We start from the raw sequence: 14,984 nt of genomic DNA, 5'->3' as shown, positions 1-14,984 counted from the left end.
ATACACTTCCAAAGTTTCATACAAGCCACTTCATTGGAAGTCTCTGTTGAAGAAATCTCCAGTTTGGCCAAAATACTTCTACATGAGAAATTGTGGAGTTATCAGATCATTTATTGTACTGGTCCCGTCTGAACTGAGGAATAAACACTGGCACATGCCCATCTCTTAATTAGTGTGTGTTACTGTTAGCCTCTAATGTCCTAACGATCATGGGATTATCCTTTAATAACGACTAAAACGAGAACAAAGAGAAGAGCGGCACAGGCACTTTTAAGCCAAAATGGCACAGAGAACGGAGGTTGGTCACGGATGAGGGTGCGAGTCCTCAGGGGCTTGATGATCCGCTCTCTCTGGGTCAGGATGGCTCTCCGGGCCCCAGCCCACTTTCCTGGCCCCCGCAGGCGGTACTGGTAAGGTGTGCACGGTCCAAAGAAAATTTCCATAGCCAACTTTGGATCCCGCAGGAAGAGTGAGAGCAGGTTGGGTTTCACTCCTACTTCAGAAGCCATCTCATCCATGTAATCCACGTACTGCACTCTGAGTGTGTCGCGAGGGTTATTCAGGAATCTGAAATCAGAAGGGGAAAAAAATAAACAACCGCAAGTCAGATGACAACCCCCATCCCTCCAAGCACAATTTCTTCTAAAGATCAGCGGACCTTGTATGAGGGGATAATCCACAGGAGAAAGAATGAATAGCTTTCGAAATTTCTCAGGGGTTCTTTTTTTTTTTTTTTAAGATTTTATTTATTTATTTGACAGACAGAGGTTACAATTAGGCAGAGAGAGAGGAAGGGAAGCAAGCTCCCCGCTGAGCAGAAAGCCCGATGCGATGCGGGGCTCGATCCCAGGACCCTGAGATCACGACCTGAGCCAAAGGCAGAGGCTTTAACCCACTGAGCCACCCAGGCGCCCCATCTCAAGGGTTCTTAACACAATATTCGCACAGTGTATTTTTCACTCTCAAATCCTTGCCAGGGTCTTGGATAGTCATAGGTGGGGTTCAGAAGATTTTTGTCATATTAATAATACTCTTTTCTGAAATCTTCTGTACTTTGGCCATGCATCTGATTCTCACTCAGGATATAGTCTCATTTTAGTAAACTGGTGGGAAATATGAATTATACAGGCCAGTTATTCAGGTAGGTGTGACACTAATTTCATTTTCAGTATTAGTGAAATGCAGTTCTTGGCCGACCTTCTTAAATCAGCTCCTGGATAACAGACTATACTTAGGATGAACCCTTTGATCGTAGAGAACAAGCTGTGACGTCCACGTGGTAGATTCTCAACAGGTATTTGTTGCATAGAAATTCATTTCCAACCCCAATGGTTGAGAGTAATTTTCAATTAAGAAGATTTGGTACAACCTACAAGCCTCTGATTTCATGTCAGAATTTTAATTGGATTCTGTAATGATTTGCCAACTCATTTCTCACATTGATTTATCTTTCCAACTCCTTAGAAGAGTGAACAACCCTTCATTTCATGTTTGCATTTCATACACTTTTGCACCTCTAAGGCTATGCTATGACATAAACTTATAATTGTATGCTTATATGGCATTACAAGAATTTTAAACACAATTCCGAAGTTTCCACATTGGATTATTCTGTATCCATTCTTCCCACACATACTCCATACATTTATGTTATGTTCGATTAAGAAGAAATGAAATTGATACTTGAGATCTCATCTAGGCAAATACACTCAGATTCTATGATGAGAAAAATACAGAGCATACTTGACAGGCAAACCATTCCACTTAAACGCTTTCAACTGACTTTCACCAAGAAACAAGTTTCTTACTCTTTTTCAATTTTTTTCCTCTTCTTTCTTATGTCATCCATCATGACCCTCACCGAAGGTAATTTGTTCAATCCTAGGAAAGAAAGAAGATGAAGTTCCACAAGAAATGAATACCCTGAGAATCCGTTTGGCAGAAAACATCCACGAATGAGTTAGTACAAGACTAGGGGAGATGGGTCCAGGAGTTACTCTGGAATGCCCTCCATTCATTGTTTAATCCAGCATTCAGTGCAAAAGCATGTCCTTTAATGAGTTTGCACCTTGACTAGTGGAGACCTCAAAGCTCACAATGAAGGATGGACTGAAGGGAGCTGCACCCAACTGACAAGACACAAAGTAATGTGTGTGTGTAGTCCCTTTACCGGAGTATTCACGCTGGGTGTCCTTTAAATAGTGAGTTACACTTGTTGATTTATGTTATGAATTCCTTTACAAATAAATATTATATCTACTAATAGTGACTCACTGTCTCCTGATTGTGGTCATTGGACAGAGATTTCATCTTAATTTTCCATCTTAACTCATGGAAGTCACCTTCCTATAATTCTCCTTCACTTCTTTGATGAGTGACATCCTATGTTTCGAGAAATACAGAATGTTCCAGAAAACATGGGGGAATTTTTAAAGGAGAAACAAACAAATAAGCAGAATTATCACAATGTGATTGACATCATTTCATAAAGTTAGGTTTCTTGTTTTTCCTTTCTTTTTTTTTTTAAAGATTTCATTTTTAAGCAATCTCTACACCCAACATGGGGCTTGAACTCACTACTCTGAGATCAAAAGTTGCATGCTCCAGTGACAGAACTAGCCAGGAGCCCCCATAAAGGTAGGGTTTGAATCTGTCTTCATCAATTCATTCTCAACCTTAGAATTAATGATATAATAAATAATAATAATAGTTATAACAGCAGTGGCTAATCTTTCATTCAATATTTATTGAATGTCCATAAAAGTCAGGGTGCTTAATTATTAACTTTTACCACCCTGCAAAGTATATGTAAATATTCCCATTTTTATAAATGAGGAAACTGTGGAGGTCAGGGAACATGACAAGATCATGCAGCCAGTACATGGAGTGGCTGAGTTTTAAGCCTGGGTTTATCAAAGGTCTTTATTTCCTGTCTATACTCTAGGTTGAGATCTTTCTTCTACTGCCCTCACTTCCTATACTATATACTGTCCTGAAGTGCTCTAAAGAATTCTTTGCCAACAAGTGGTCACTGGTTGATATGTAAAGTCGTGGTTTTTAAATCTTCATTTTTTTAAAAAGATTTTATTTATTTATTTGACAGAGAGAGAGATCACAAGTAGGCAGAGAGGCAGGCAGAGAGAGAGGGGGAAGCAGGCTCCCTGCTCAGCAGAGAGCCCGATGCGGGACTCAATTCCAGGACCCTGAGACCATGACCTGAGCCGAAGGCAGAGGCTTAACCCACTGAGCCACCAAGGCGCCCTAAATCTTCATTTTCATACAGGAATCCTAAAAGTTAAATAGCGGTCAAATCCCAAAGTAACAAAACTCAAGTGGCACAATTTCAGATACTGTACAGGTTAACCTCAAGCTATGTTTTGCAGCAGAAGAGCTTTGCAATGCCTCTGAAATCACACTATCTGGATGGCCATCTTTTCTAAACATGCATAAGGTCAGCACATACCCTTGAATACACGGACGGCCCATCGGCTCTGGAGCTCTGATGTGGGAATGGTGGCTCCCACTGGCTGGAGAATGCCAATGAAAGCCAGGGTTGGTTTCTCCAGTTGAGGAGGGAAGACAAATTTAAACATGGAGCGCTGGCTGTCCAGTACTGTTGAATTATTTTCCAAAAAGGGGAAAGAGAAAGTATATCCCGTGGCAAAAATAACAACATCGAGATCCTCTTCTGTGCTATCTTCAAAGATGGCAGACGTCTCCGTGAACTCTCTAACGTTTGGTTTTATCAGAACTCTTCCAGATATTATGTGATTGGGTAGATCATCACTGAAAGTAGCTTGATGGCTCAGAAATCTGAAGAATAAAAATTGAAATCCAGGAAAATTGATATGTCTTTTTGGAAAGGCATTGAGTTCAGGAAATACTTTAAATATTTTTTTAGTTGAGCTAAGGAAAAAAAAAAGGCGGACATTTTTGTTTCGTAAAATATTTCCTTGACTCCATACTTTCTCGGAATTTTTCCTGAACAAACATTCTGTATTTATTAGAATGCCGATAACATTTATTTAACGCTTACTATAAGCAAGGAGAAGATTTTGGAATGTGGTATGTAAGTTTATACCGGTGATCATATTAATATCTCACTTCTTTAAACAATTTTCTGGGGGAGAGATTTTTTAAAAGCAGTTGGTGGAAGTGTTCACACTAGAACAGCAAAATCAGATCGTATTCCGATTTCCATTAATTTTGAGAACCTACATACCATTTTTACAAATTTTGATGACATTATTTAATACAATTAGTAGTCTCTCCACTTCCACCCTGACTCCCTACCATTTCTCCTCCACTCAGGAGCAGGAGTGATCCTTTTAAAATGTGGGATCACATCCTGATGAGTTTCTATGTCACTAAAAATGAAATCCAAAGCTATGCCCATGCTATAGCCCTAAAAATCCCTCTGGGGGCACCTGGGTGGCTCAGTTGATTGAGTTCTGACTCTGGATTTCGGCTAATGTCATGGTCTCAGGTCATGGTCACGAGATCCAGCCCCACCTTGGGCTGTGCGCTCGGTGGGGAGCGTGCTTGGAATTCTCTCTCTCCCTCTGCTCCTCCCTGGCTCATGCTCTGCCTCTCAAATAAATAAATAAACCTTAAACAAAGTAAAAAATAAAAATCCCCCTGTGACCTGGCCCCTGCCTTTGTCTCTGAACTTATTTCCTGCCACTTCCCCTCTCCCAGTGGTCTCGCTGGGTTCCTTGCTCTTCCTTGAATAAATCATGTTCATTCTGGCCTTTGAAGTTGGTGCTTCTTCTGCCTAGAATGTGATTCTCATCTTAGATGTTCTCTCAGGACTCACCTCCTCACTTCCTTTAGGTCCCCATTCAAAGGCTCTCTCATCATATAAGCATTCCAGAGACACCCCATCTAAAAAAAAGATTCCTCTCCCCAACTCTGCTTGCTGTTTCTTCATACCACATATCACTCCATATAATTGCATTATGTTTTCACCAGTTGGTTTCTCCCCTACTAGAAAGGTGGCCCAGCAAGAACTAGGACACTACCTGGCCTTGTCCTTCTACTCCCAGTATCCAGATACCTACTTGATCATAGTAGGAACTCAGAAATATTTATTAAGTTTATGTAGGCTGTATGCATAGTCAATTTTATGTGCTTACACATTTATACTTCGCAACAGATAGATAGATATATAGATAAATACGGATTACATTTTGCCAAAATAAAAAAAAAAGAAAATATTTAACTATACCAGAGTTAAAAGGCAGAGGCAAAATTACTTCTTTTAAAATCCTAGAACAAGGGCACCCTGGTGGCTCAGTCGGTTGGGTGTCTGCCTTTGGCTCAGGTCATGATCCCAGGGTCCTGGGATGGAGCCCTGCACTGGGCTTCCTTCTCAGCTGGGAGTCTGTTTCTCCTCTCACTCTGCCCCTCCCCACTGCTCATACTCTGTCCTTCACATGCTTGCTATCTCTCTCTCTCAAATAAATTAAAAAAAAAACTTAAAAAAAATCATAGACATACCTGTGTTGAGGAAGCAAACCATAAACATCATGGTTAAATCGAGCATTTAATTTATTCTCTGCCCATCTGTTGATTAAGAATGTAGGGCAACATTTGTTGAGGACAGTCTTAAAACGAGTGAAGAGAATAGTGTCCACAGGCATTCCATAATCCCAGACCCGGTTCCAAATCCATGCACCCCGCCTTGTGCTGAGAAACACCTAGGAGAGAATGCAAATGAATGAAAAACAGATGCCTCACAATGTAAGACTTTCCTTTCCCAGTTTTTCTGATGTCTCTCATTTGGCTCTTGAGAAATGGATAACAACTATATTGACTTGTTCTCAAAGGCAGATAGACCAACAGATACAGGCAAACACACTCATACAAATGGACACATCTGACTTGGTTGCCATAGTCCCAGAGAGCTCCCCATGCCATCCTCTGGATCTCACTCACTATCTTTCCTGTGCTTTCTCCAAAGCAGTGTTTAAAGCCTGCCATCTCTTACATTGCAAATTCTGGACATACACAATGATGCAAGAAGGCTAGCGATCAATAAATTCCCACACACCATCCACCTGCTAATTATGATATTACAGAATTTAGAATACTTAGCTAATAGGTATCCCTTGAAATCTAAGTATGGAAGGAGTCAGAGTTGGGAGATGTATCATGTGTCATGTCAGTGAAAAATAAAGGGATTTAGAGTGGTTTTCGGGTAGTGTTCATATTTGTAACCAGTGGCAGAGCTGGTGAAGCCTGGTAAAATTTTTACCACGTTCTGGTAAAAATAAACCATATGATGGTCACTAAAGTTTGAAATTTTAATTTTTATTCCATTCTCATTTCTTAAAGGTATTGCCAAGATGTGCACCAAGAAAACAAGTGTGAGGAGGTAATTAACAATCAGGCTGAAGCAGTGTATGGGTACACCTGACAGATTTCATGCAATGTTAGTATCTCAGAGGGCGCTGGGCAGGGTGCATCTCGGGAAAGAGAACTGTAGGAACCAAACCTGTGAAGCTACGTGACTGAGCTCAACCGCCAGATCAGCTCCCGAATTCCCAATGCCGACCACAATGATTTTCTTCCCCCGAAATCTCTCTGGACTCTTGTATTCCCAACTGTGAATATATTGACCTTTGAACCTCTTGATTCCTGTGGGCAAGAAAGTATTGCTCAAGCCTTGGTCATTATTTCACATTATTTTTTTAAAGATTATTATTGAGCTCAAAGTCCATCCTACTTCTCCTTTGCTGTTCTGCAAATGCTGGGCTGTGGACTGTGTCTGCCCATCATCAGACAGAATAAATCCTCATACAGTTTTGTTCTACAGCTCAAGTTCCATGCTTACACTCAGACATCTAATGCCTGCCTTCTTTTTACTTTACTTATGTTCTTTACTAACTTACCTTTTTACCTTTTTACTTAACTCTGCAAAACCTTCAAAGAAGAGTTTGTCTCCCATTTAACTAGTACATCTTCCTCATCCTTCATCCTTGTCATGTACAACTGCTGCTTTGGACCCACTTTCCTGTCTTGCTTTCCCAACTCAAGCATCATCCTTGTCTGGATGTTTTCATCTCTTCCTGGGCCAAGTACTTTCTTCCCACCAGCACTATTCACTCTGCTCTCCAACGGGGGACAAATGCTCCACCATCACCCACCAGGATCTGAAACTAAGAGAATGTAGGAACTTCGTATTTTTGCCTAAAAATATGCTCTGACTTAAACAGAAACCTTGTATGTCAAAGTCATAAAAGCCGGTTGATTTTGCAGCACTTCATCTGTTAAATAACACTGGGGTCTGCACACATGGGCTTCATTTGTTCCTCTTGTGGTGCTGAACAGCTCTAGTCCCTCCTGACTGAGGGTCAGTCCTTGCCCTGTTCCTTTCTCCCTACAGAATCTGATCCCAAACTCCAGGTTTCTTTTGGAAGCAGTTCTTCGATCCTGGCATGCTCCTGGCATGGATCTAATTGTTCCCAAACTCCATCTTTGCAAGTTCAATAATCCATCAGATTTCTCAGTGTGGTTATTTCAGTATTTCCCCCTCCCCTTGGTCCCACTGCAATTCCTTTCATTTCTTGAAGTCAACCTTTTTTCCTCATTTTTACAAAACAACAAAGATCTTAAGGGAGTGTCTCAACACCTAAAAGTTACTGAGTGTTCATCCATCGTTCCTCTGTCTCCTTTCCGCAGGAGGAATTATTTCTCTTCTATTCCAAAATGAACCCTTCGCCCTGTGGTCAAAATGTGGGGCGGGGGCGGGGGTTAAGTCAAACAAATATAGGCACAGATCTCAGCTTTTTTTCTAGTAGTGACATTTGCAATGTATGAAATGGAAATGGTTTCACTTAGCTCATAGAAATGGTATAAGGATCCCTTAAAATGTTCCTGTATAGTACTGGAGAAATAGGTTTAATGCTCTTCTTTCAGTATCTTTAATTGCAGCCCACCCTCTCCCATTTTTAATGAATATCTCTTCAACCTTGTTACCTTGTTACCTCCTCAGTCTTCCTCCCTCATACAGGCAGAATCTGCTTTTCCTGGAGTCTTGCCTGTCTCCAGAAATGGCAACTCAGTTGCTCCGACCAACAACCTTGAGAGTTATCCTCGACACCTCTCTGTTACATCTCATATCTGGTCCGTCTGCAAATTCTATCATCTCTATGTTCACATCTACTCAGGATCTGAGCACTTCATTATATCTCCACTGCACCCCCCACTGCAACCCTCCCTCCCTCCCCCCCCCCCGTTTCCAACCTACTATCCTTTCTCATCGGCATTTGTGCAAGAGCCTCCCCCAGGTTTCCCCACTTCTACCTTTACCACCTCGTTCCCTGACTCTTCCGGACACTGCTGTTGAGCAGATTAGAGCACGCCTCTCCTCCCTGTGAAAGCTCCTACACCTCTTACCTCACTCAGAGTCAAAGCCAGAGTGAAAACCATGGCTCACTGTTCACTCTCTGACATCATCTCCTTCCCACCCCTTCCGCTCCCACGACACGGACCTGTGAGGCTCACCCCCACATGGAGGCTCTTTTACTGCTCTTCCTTCTGTGTGGTGTGCTTTCTCCCCCTATCTGCCTCACTCCCTCAGTTCCTTTGGGCATTTGCTCAAATGTCCCTTTCTCATGGAAACCTTCCCTGGCCACTTTATCTGATCTTGCATCACGACCCCCATCCCTAAAAGCCCCCCACCTTTTCCACAGTCATTGCCTGCCACACGTTTATCCCATTTTTTGGTCTGTGTCCGTCTCCTGCACGTGTACTCCGCAGGCACAGAGGTTTTGCCCGTTTTGTTCTCTACTGAGCCTCTGGATGATTGGTGTTGGATGGGTATTTCTTAACTGAAGGTTGAATGAATGAATACAGGAATACTTAAATTTCTAACTAACTAAACAACTAATAGATTTCTCTTGACCAATTCTAACCTCTCTCTCTTCTCAAACACTGGGAACCAGACACTCATAATGATTGAAGTGGGGGGAGCCTAGAATTTCCCAAGAGCTCCAAAGGAGTCTCAAGTTCAGTCCTTTCTGAGAAGACCGAGTGTATGTCCTGTACCTAGAGATGAACAGGGAGGTGCTGGGCAGGTGAATTATTCCCACACCATTCCTTATATGCAAGGTGCTTAAGCTTCCAGATAGTAAAGAATAACATGGCAGTAGCTTCTAAGACGTGTCCGTGGCTATTTATAGTCATTATGTTATGCATATATATATACATCCAGAAATAAAGCTAAATTTTAATATATTTTCTGTTGCTTCGATCCTACTATTTACTTGAAACTATTTTTTTAAGTTCTCATTTATTTATTTAAGTCACCTCTATACCCAGTGTGGGGCTCAAACTCATGACCCCAAGATCAAGAGTCCCATGCTCTTCCAACTGAGCCAGCCAGATGCTCTGTGTTTACTCCAAACTGTTACCAACACAAAGCAATTCCCACATTTTGCTTTCCAGTTGTGGAATGATGTAGCACTTTTCTCTTAAAATAGCCCAGGACTCATGGTGATAGGGTATTGGTAATTTTAATTTTCAATTTTATAACATTATGTATTATTCGAATGGACCTAGAAAGAGCATGCATTGCTTTACAATCAGAAAAAATAATATTGATTTTGAAAATAAGGTGACTTTCAGAGTTATAAACTTTCTTCAAAAATAACAATAAGCAGCTATGATAAAACTCCACATCACTACTGGGTATTTACCCCAAAGATACAGATGTAGTGAAAAGAAGGGCCATCTGTACCCCAATGTTTATAGCAGCAATGGCCATGGTCACCAAACTGTGGAAAGAACCAAGATGCTCTTCAACGGACGAATGGATAAGGAAGATGTGGTCCATATACACTATGGAGCATTAAGCCTTCATCAGAAAGGATGAATACCCAACTTTTGTAGCAACATGGATGGGACTGTTGAGAGATTATGCTGAGTGAAATAAGTCAAGCAGAGAGAGTCAATTATCATATGGTTTCACTTATTTGTGGAGCATAACAAATAACATGGAGGACAAGGGGAGATGGAGAGGAGAAGGGAGTTGAGGGAAATTGGAAGGGGAGGTGAACCATGAGAGACTATGGACTCTGAAAAACAACCTGAGGGTTTTGAAGGGGCGGGGGGTGGGAGGTGGGGGGAACCAGGTGGTGGGTATTAGGGAGGGCACGTATTGCATGGAGCACTGGGTGTGGTGCAAAAACAATGAATACTGTTACGCTGAAAAGAAATAAAAAGTTAAACAAACAAAAAAACAACTCCACATCACCAGTGCCTGAGGATTCAGTATGACATGACATACCTGGAAAGTTCTGGAGTGGCAAGAAGGGGTCGGTGTAAAGGCCAGTGCACACCATAATCCCATCAAAGACATAGGATTCCTGCTTCCCTGCAGCCTCGACTATGACGTCCCACTGTCCCGTGCAAGAGAAGTCGGAGTGTTTCCTCACACTGCACACCTTCGACTGGGGATGAGACAGACTTGGACTTGTGGCCTCTCTTCCCGGTTGCCTCCCATCCCAGAGCTTTTGGCCTCATTGAGTAATATTGTTTATAACTACTCTCCTTTGGGGAGAAACTCCTGAAAGAGTTTCTTTGAAGCTGGCTTCCCTACCAAGGCTTTTTTTTTTTTAATATTTTATTTATTTGACAGACAGAGATCACAAGTAGGCAGAGAGGCAGGCAGAGAGAGAGCGGGGAAGAAGGCTCCCTGCGGAGCAGAGAGCCCGATGCGGGGCTCGATCCCAGGGCCCCGGGATCATGACCTGAGCCGAAGGCAGAGGCTTTAACCCACTGAGCCACCCAGGCGCCCCACGGCTTTCTTTTTTAAGTAGAGATGGAGGCCAGTGTGTCCCCAGCTGTGACCCTAAATGTAGTTGGTGGTGAGTCAACACCAGGTGCATAGTCTCGAGTTTCAACCAACCCATCAGACTTTCTCCTGAAGGAGGTGAGGAGGGAAGGTCCTGCTGACTGTGCCGGTCTCGTAGAGCTAAGCTCCCAGACTGACTGGGTGTGCCTTACCGCCCCTCACTCTGGTCTGGCTCTTGACTCTCCCACGAGACTCCCTGCCCCACTTACCAGAAACCGGATGTGCTTCAGGAGGTGAAAGTGTTGCACGTACATCCTGAGGTACTCCATGATTCTGGAGTTGTGCAAGTAGTTGGGGAAGTGATCAGGGAATGGGTAATCACTGTAGGTTGTCATCTCCTTCGAAGTGTTGCTGGTGGCAGATTCGTAGATGCTTGGCCTGCCGCTCTTAGCCTTCTCCTACCGAGAAAAAAAGGACGTTCCCTGTCTTTTAGGATACAAGAGTAACAGTTAAAAAATTCATTCCTTTGTCAAATTATGAGGCTCCTGGGATGAATTCCTTCAAAGAAAGTAAAGTTGCTTTTCCAGTACCTTCACTAAGAGATAAGATACTTTGTCATAAATGGTTTAAAAGAACAAAGAATTTTGTGGGGCAACAAAAAGAAAAATATGAAAAGATGGAAAGAACACAAAAAGGGCATGAGAAGAAAAACGTGTTTAGAATACCAGAGAGTGAAAATAAACAGAGGAGGACGGGGCTTTCTCTCTGCCGACAGAGCTCCATGGAGTCTGAGTCCTGGCCAGAGGGCATCCGAGATGTCCCCTGTTTGTAGTGATGGGTAGAGAGCCTCAGTACATGAGGCTTTCTTTTTTCATTTCCCGTTTTTACTGGTGATTTTTTTCTAATTACAAAAGCAGCACATGTTTATTATAATTTTGTAGGGAATCACAGAGATGAATCTCGTTCTTGATCACTTTATTATTTATTTATTAATTAAAAAGATTTTATTTATTTATTTGAGAGAGTGAGGATGAGCCGGGTAGAGAGGCAGAGGGAGAAGCAGACTCCCTGCCAAGCAGGGAGCCTGACATGGGGCTGGATCCCAGGACCCTGAGATCGTGACCTGAGCTGAAGGCAGATGCTTAACCGACTGAGCCCCCCAGGTGTCCCTTGATGATCACTTTAAATGTTTTGATATATATCCTTCTGGTTTCAGTCTCTCTGTATGGTTTCAGTCTCTCTGTATTATCTACTTAGGAGATAGTATTTTAGCACTTTATAATGTCATGGTTTATAATTATATGTAATATAACTATATTACATTTTATAATTATATTGCTATATTTAATAGTATATAATGGTATAATATATAATAATACATAAAATATGCTATGTAATAGTATAGAATTATATAATATATAATCATATCTATTACCTAATTCAATCCTGTGAAGGACATTATTGTCCTCATTGTGCAGGTTATAACAGGAATCCATACAACACACTCTATCTGTTATGTGTATTAGCAGCCATTTCTGAGTTTTCTTTTTTTTTTTAAAGATTTTATCTATTTTTTATTTATTTGACAGTGAGAGAGATCACAAGTAGGCAGAGCTGCAGGCAGAGAGAGAGGGGGAAGCAGGCTCCCCGCTGAGCAGAGAGCCCAATGTGGGGCTCGATCCCAGGACCCTGAGATCATGACCTGAGCAGAAGGCAGAGGCTTAAACCACGTGCCCCAATTTCTGAGTTTTCTTAAAACTAAGGCTAGAGAGGTGCCCGGGTGGCTCATTAGAGCAGGGGGCCTGCTTCTCCCTCTCCCATTTCCCCTGCTTGTGTTCCCTCTCTGTCTGTCTCTCTCTGTCAAATAAATAAATAAAATCTTAAAAAACAAAAATAAAAACCAACCGAACAAACAAAAACCCAGACTAGATACCTAAGTAATTTAAAGCTAAGGAAAAAAAAATACCATCCCTTAAAATATGTTGTTTTCTCTTAGAAGAATTTATTAGAATCCAAAATATAATCATCTTAATATATGTACACAGAAAACACAGTTGGGGAAGAGGTTAATTTTTTTCTGTATCTTTTGCGTATTATTGGTGACATAAAGAACCAGTAATGCAGGTATTCTGAATATTCTAAACCTGAAGCCAGGAAATATGGAATCTAATTCCTGCTAAAGTATATCAAGTTTAAGAACAGATCAAAGTATGTGTTTTCTTTTTAAAAATGAAGAGCGTTACTTAATAAAGATCATTGTATTTATTGAAGCACTCATATATAAAAACATCCATCCTGATAAGGATAGTTTCTGCAAATATGAGCTACATTTTTTCTAAGCGAAAGCTTAAAAAATGGACATCACTAGTGAAATCAGATGACGCGATGTGGTATTTTGTAACATTTTGATGTGGTCCTTGAGATATATCATTGCCTGGCTTGGGTGGGGAACCTGACATCAGATCAATTCTCTGAACCTACTTCTTCACCTGGGAAATCCTACCTCACACCCAATAATGCACATAAATGCACAGGGTGCTTGGGACATCAGGCTTGGAGGTTGGCGAGGCTTTCCTAGAGACATGTCTGCATTGGTCAAGGTCCAACCAGAAACATGGAAACTATTCTCAGTAGTTGAAACTGGGAATGTAATGCAGGGAACCGTTCGTATAAAAAAATAAAAGACCTGAAAAGACGACCAGGTGTTGGTGTGGTACCCAGAGATTAGCAAAAGCAGGCAGCTGGATCTAGGCAGTTAGAGCTGGTATATTGCTACCTTCCTCCCCCCCCACCCCCATCCGGCCATGGCAACATTGGGGGCCATGTGGTCTGGAGCATAACACTGTTGGAGAAGGACCTTAGTCACACCTGACTTTAAGGCAGGACAGAAACCCTTATTGAGTTAAGCTGTTGAGATTTCAGAGTTTGTCTGTGGGACAGTTAGTGTTAGCTGTCCTTACTAATACATATATGTTATTAGGCCAAAGATAAATAATCAAGTATGAGCATATATGTGATACCAGAAGCCAAGGGTGATAAGGAAGAATCCTAAGGGACTTGCAAAAAGTAAGAGACCTAAGGATTGAGAATAGAACCACAATCAGTCACATTTAGAGGCCAAGTGGAAAAATATTGAGTAGGAAAAGCAGAGAAGAAAAGAGAGTGAAATCACAGAAACCAGGGACAATTTGTTTAAAAAGGCATTTGTTTTTGACATTTTTATTTTATTTTATTTTTTATTTTTTAAAGATTTTATTTATTTATTTGACAGAGAGAGACACCGCAAGAGAGGGAACACAAGGAGGGGGAGTGGGAGGAGAAGCAAGCTTCCCGCCGAGCAGGGAGCCCGATGCGGGGCTTGATCCCAGGACTCCGGGATCATGACCTGAGCCTCAGGCAGACGCTTAACGACTGAGTCACTCAGTTGCCTGGTTTTTGACATTTTTAGATCCCCCAGAAAGCAAGAAAATTTAGCACAGGAAGCTCATCTGATTTGACACCGTGGATTGGTTACAACAGTGAGAGCAGCTTTCTGGAAACACTGGTATGCCCATCAGGTAACGATGGTGGAGACATGACCCAGGGGTGAGACAATGCAGAGTAAGCACATGCTTCTCCTTCAGGAAGCCAGACTCTGGAAGGAGGAAGGACTGCTGGAGTATCATCCTTGGGGGAAGTAAGGATTGCGATTCAAAGTATAGGTACAGGCACTACTAAAAATAATATTTATTAGGCTAGTAGTTGAGGATAAGTTACTGCTGAATATTTGCATTCCTATTTCCCGGATATGGAAAAGATGTCATCACACATATGGAAGCACAGTGTATTCAAACTTACCTCGTATCTCCACAGTCCTCCAATGTCGTCACTTCCCTCAAAACAGGTGGGCTCCAGTCCCTCCTCCAGACAGGTCTTAATGGCGCCCAATCCACTGACCCCAGCACCGATCACCGCAATTCTTTTTCTTGGCATTGTGTCTTGTATCAGGGAATTTATTAGTAGAAAATCAGATTTTTATTGTCATATAATTTTTTTCTATCATGCAAGATCATTTCCCCCCTAAAATTGCTAGCTAATGCCTTTAAGAAATGTCCTACTCAATGTTGTTATACAATTCAAAGTCTCTCTCAGTGACGGAAGACCCTACCTCACACCAGACTTTCTTTTCCAAGTACTAAGTAGATTG

At 41.8% G+C, this 14,984-nt stretch overlaps 1 protein-coding gene across 1 annotated transcript; it reads right to left on the bottom strand.

The window, feature by feature from the left end:
* Nucleotides 1-215: 215 nt before the first annotated feature.
* LOC308355618 (flavin-containing monooxygenase 5-like) lies at nucleotides 216-14,770 on the bottom strand (the record flags this gene model as incomplete). The annotated part of the gene is made up of 8 exons (XM_080823961.1): nucleotides 216-567; nucleotides 1,809-1,881; nucleotides 3,464-3,813; nucleotides 5,500-5,699; nucleotides 6,497-6,639; nucleotides 10,292-10,454; nucleotides 11,068-11,256; nucleotides 14,636-14,770. The coding sequence occupies 8 exons, from the start codon at nucleotides 14,768-14,770 to the stop codon at nucleotides 216-218; spliced, it is 1,605 nt and encodes a 534-aa protein (XP_080680087.1).
* Between the last annotated feature and the right edge of the window lie 214 nt (nucleotides 14,771-14,984).

The sequence above is a fragment of the Martes martes genome (genome assembly GCF_963455335.1).
Source record: "Martes martes genome assembly, chromosome: 15".
NCBI classification, from domain to species: Eukaryota; Metazoa; Chordata; class Mammalia; order Carnivora; family Mustelidae; genus Martes; species Martes martes.
The sequence above is the reverse complement of the archived record's forward strand: the minus strand, read 5'-3'. Positions and strand labels throughout refer to the sequence as shown.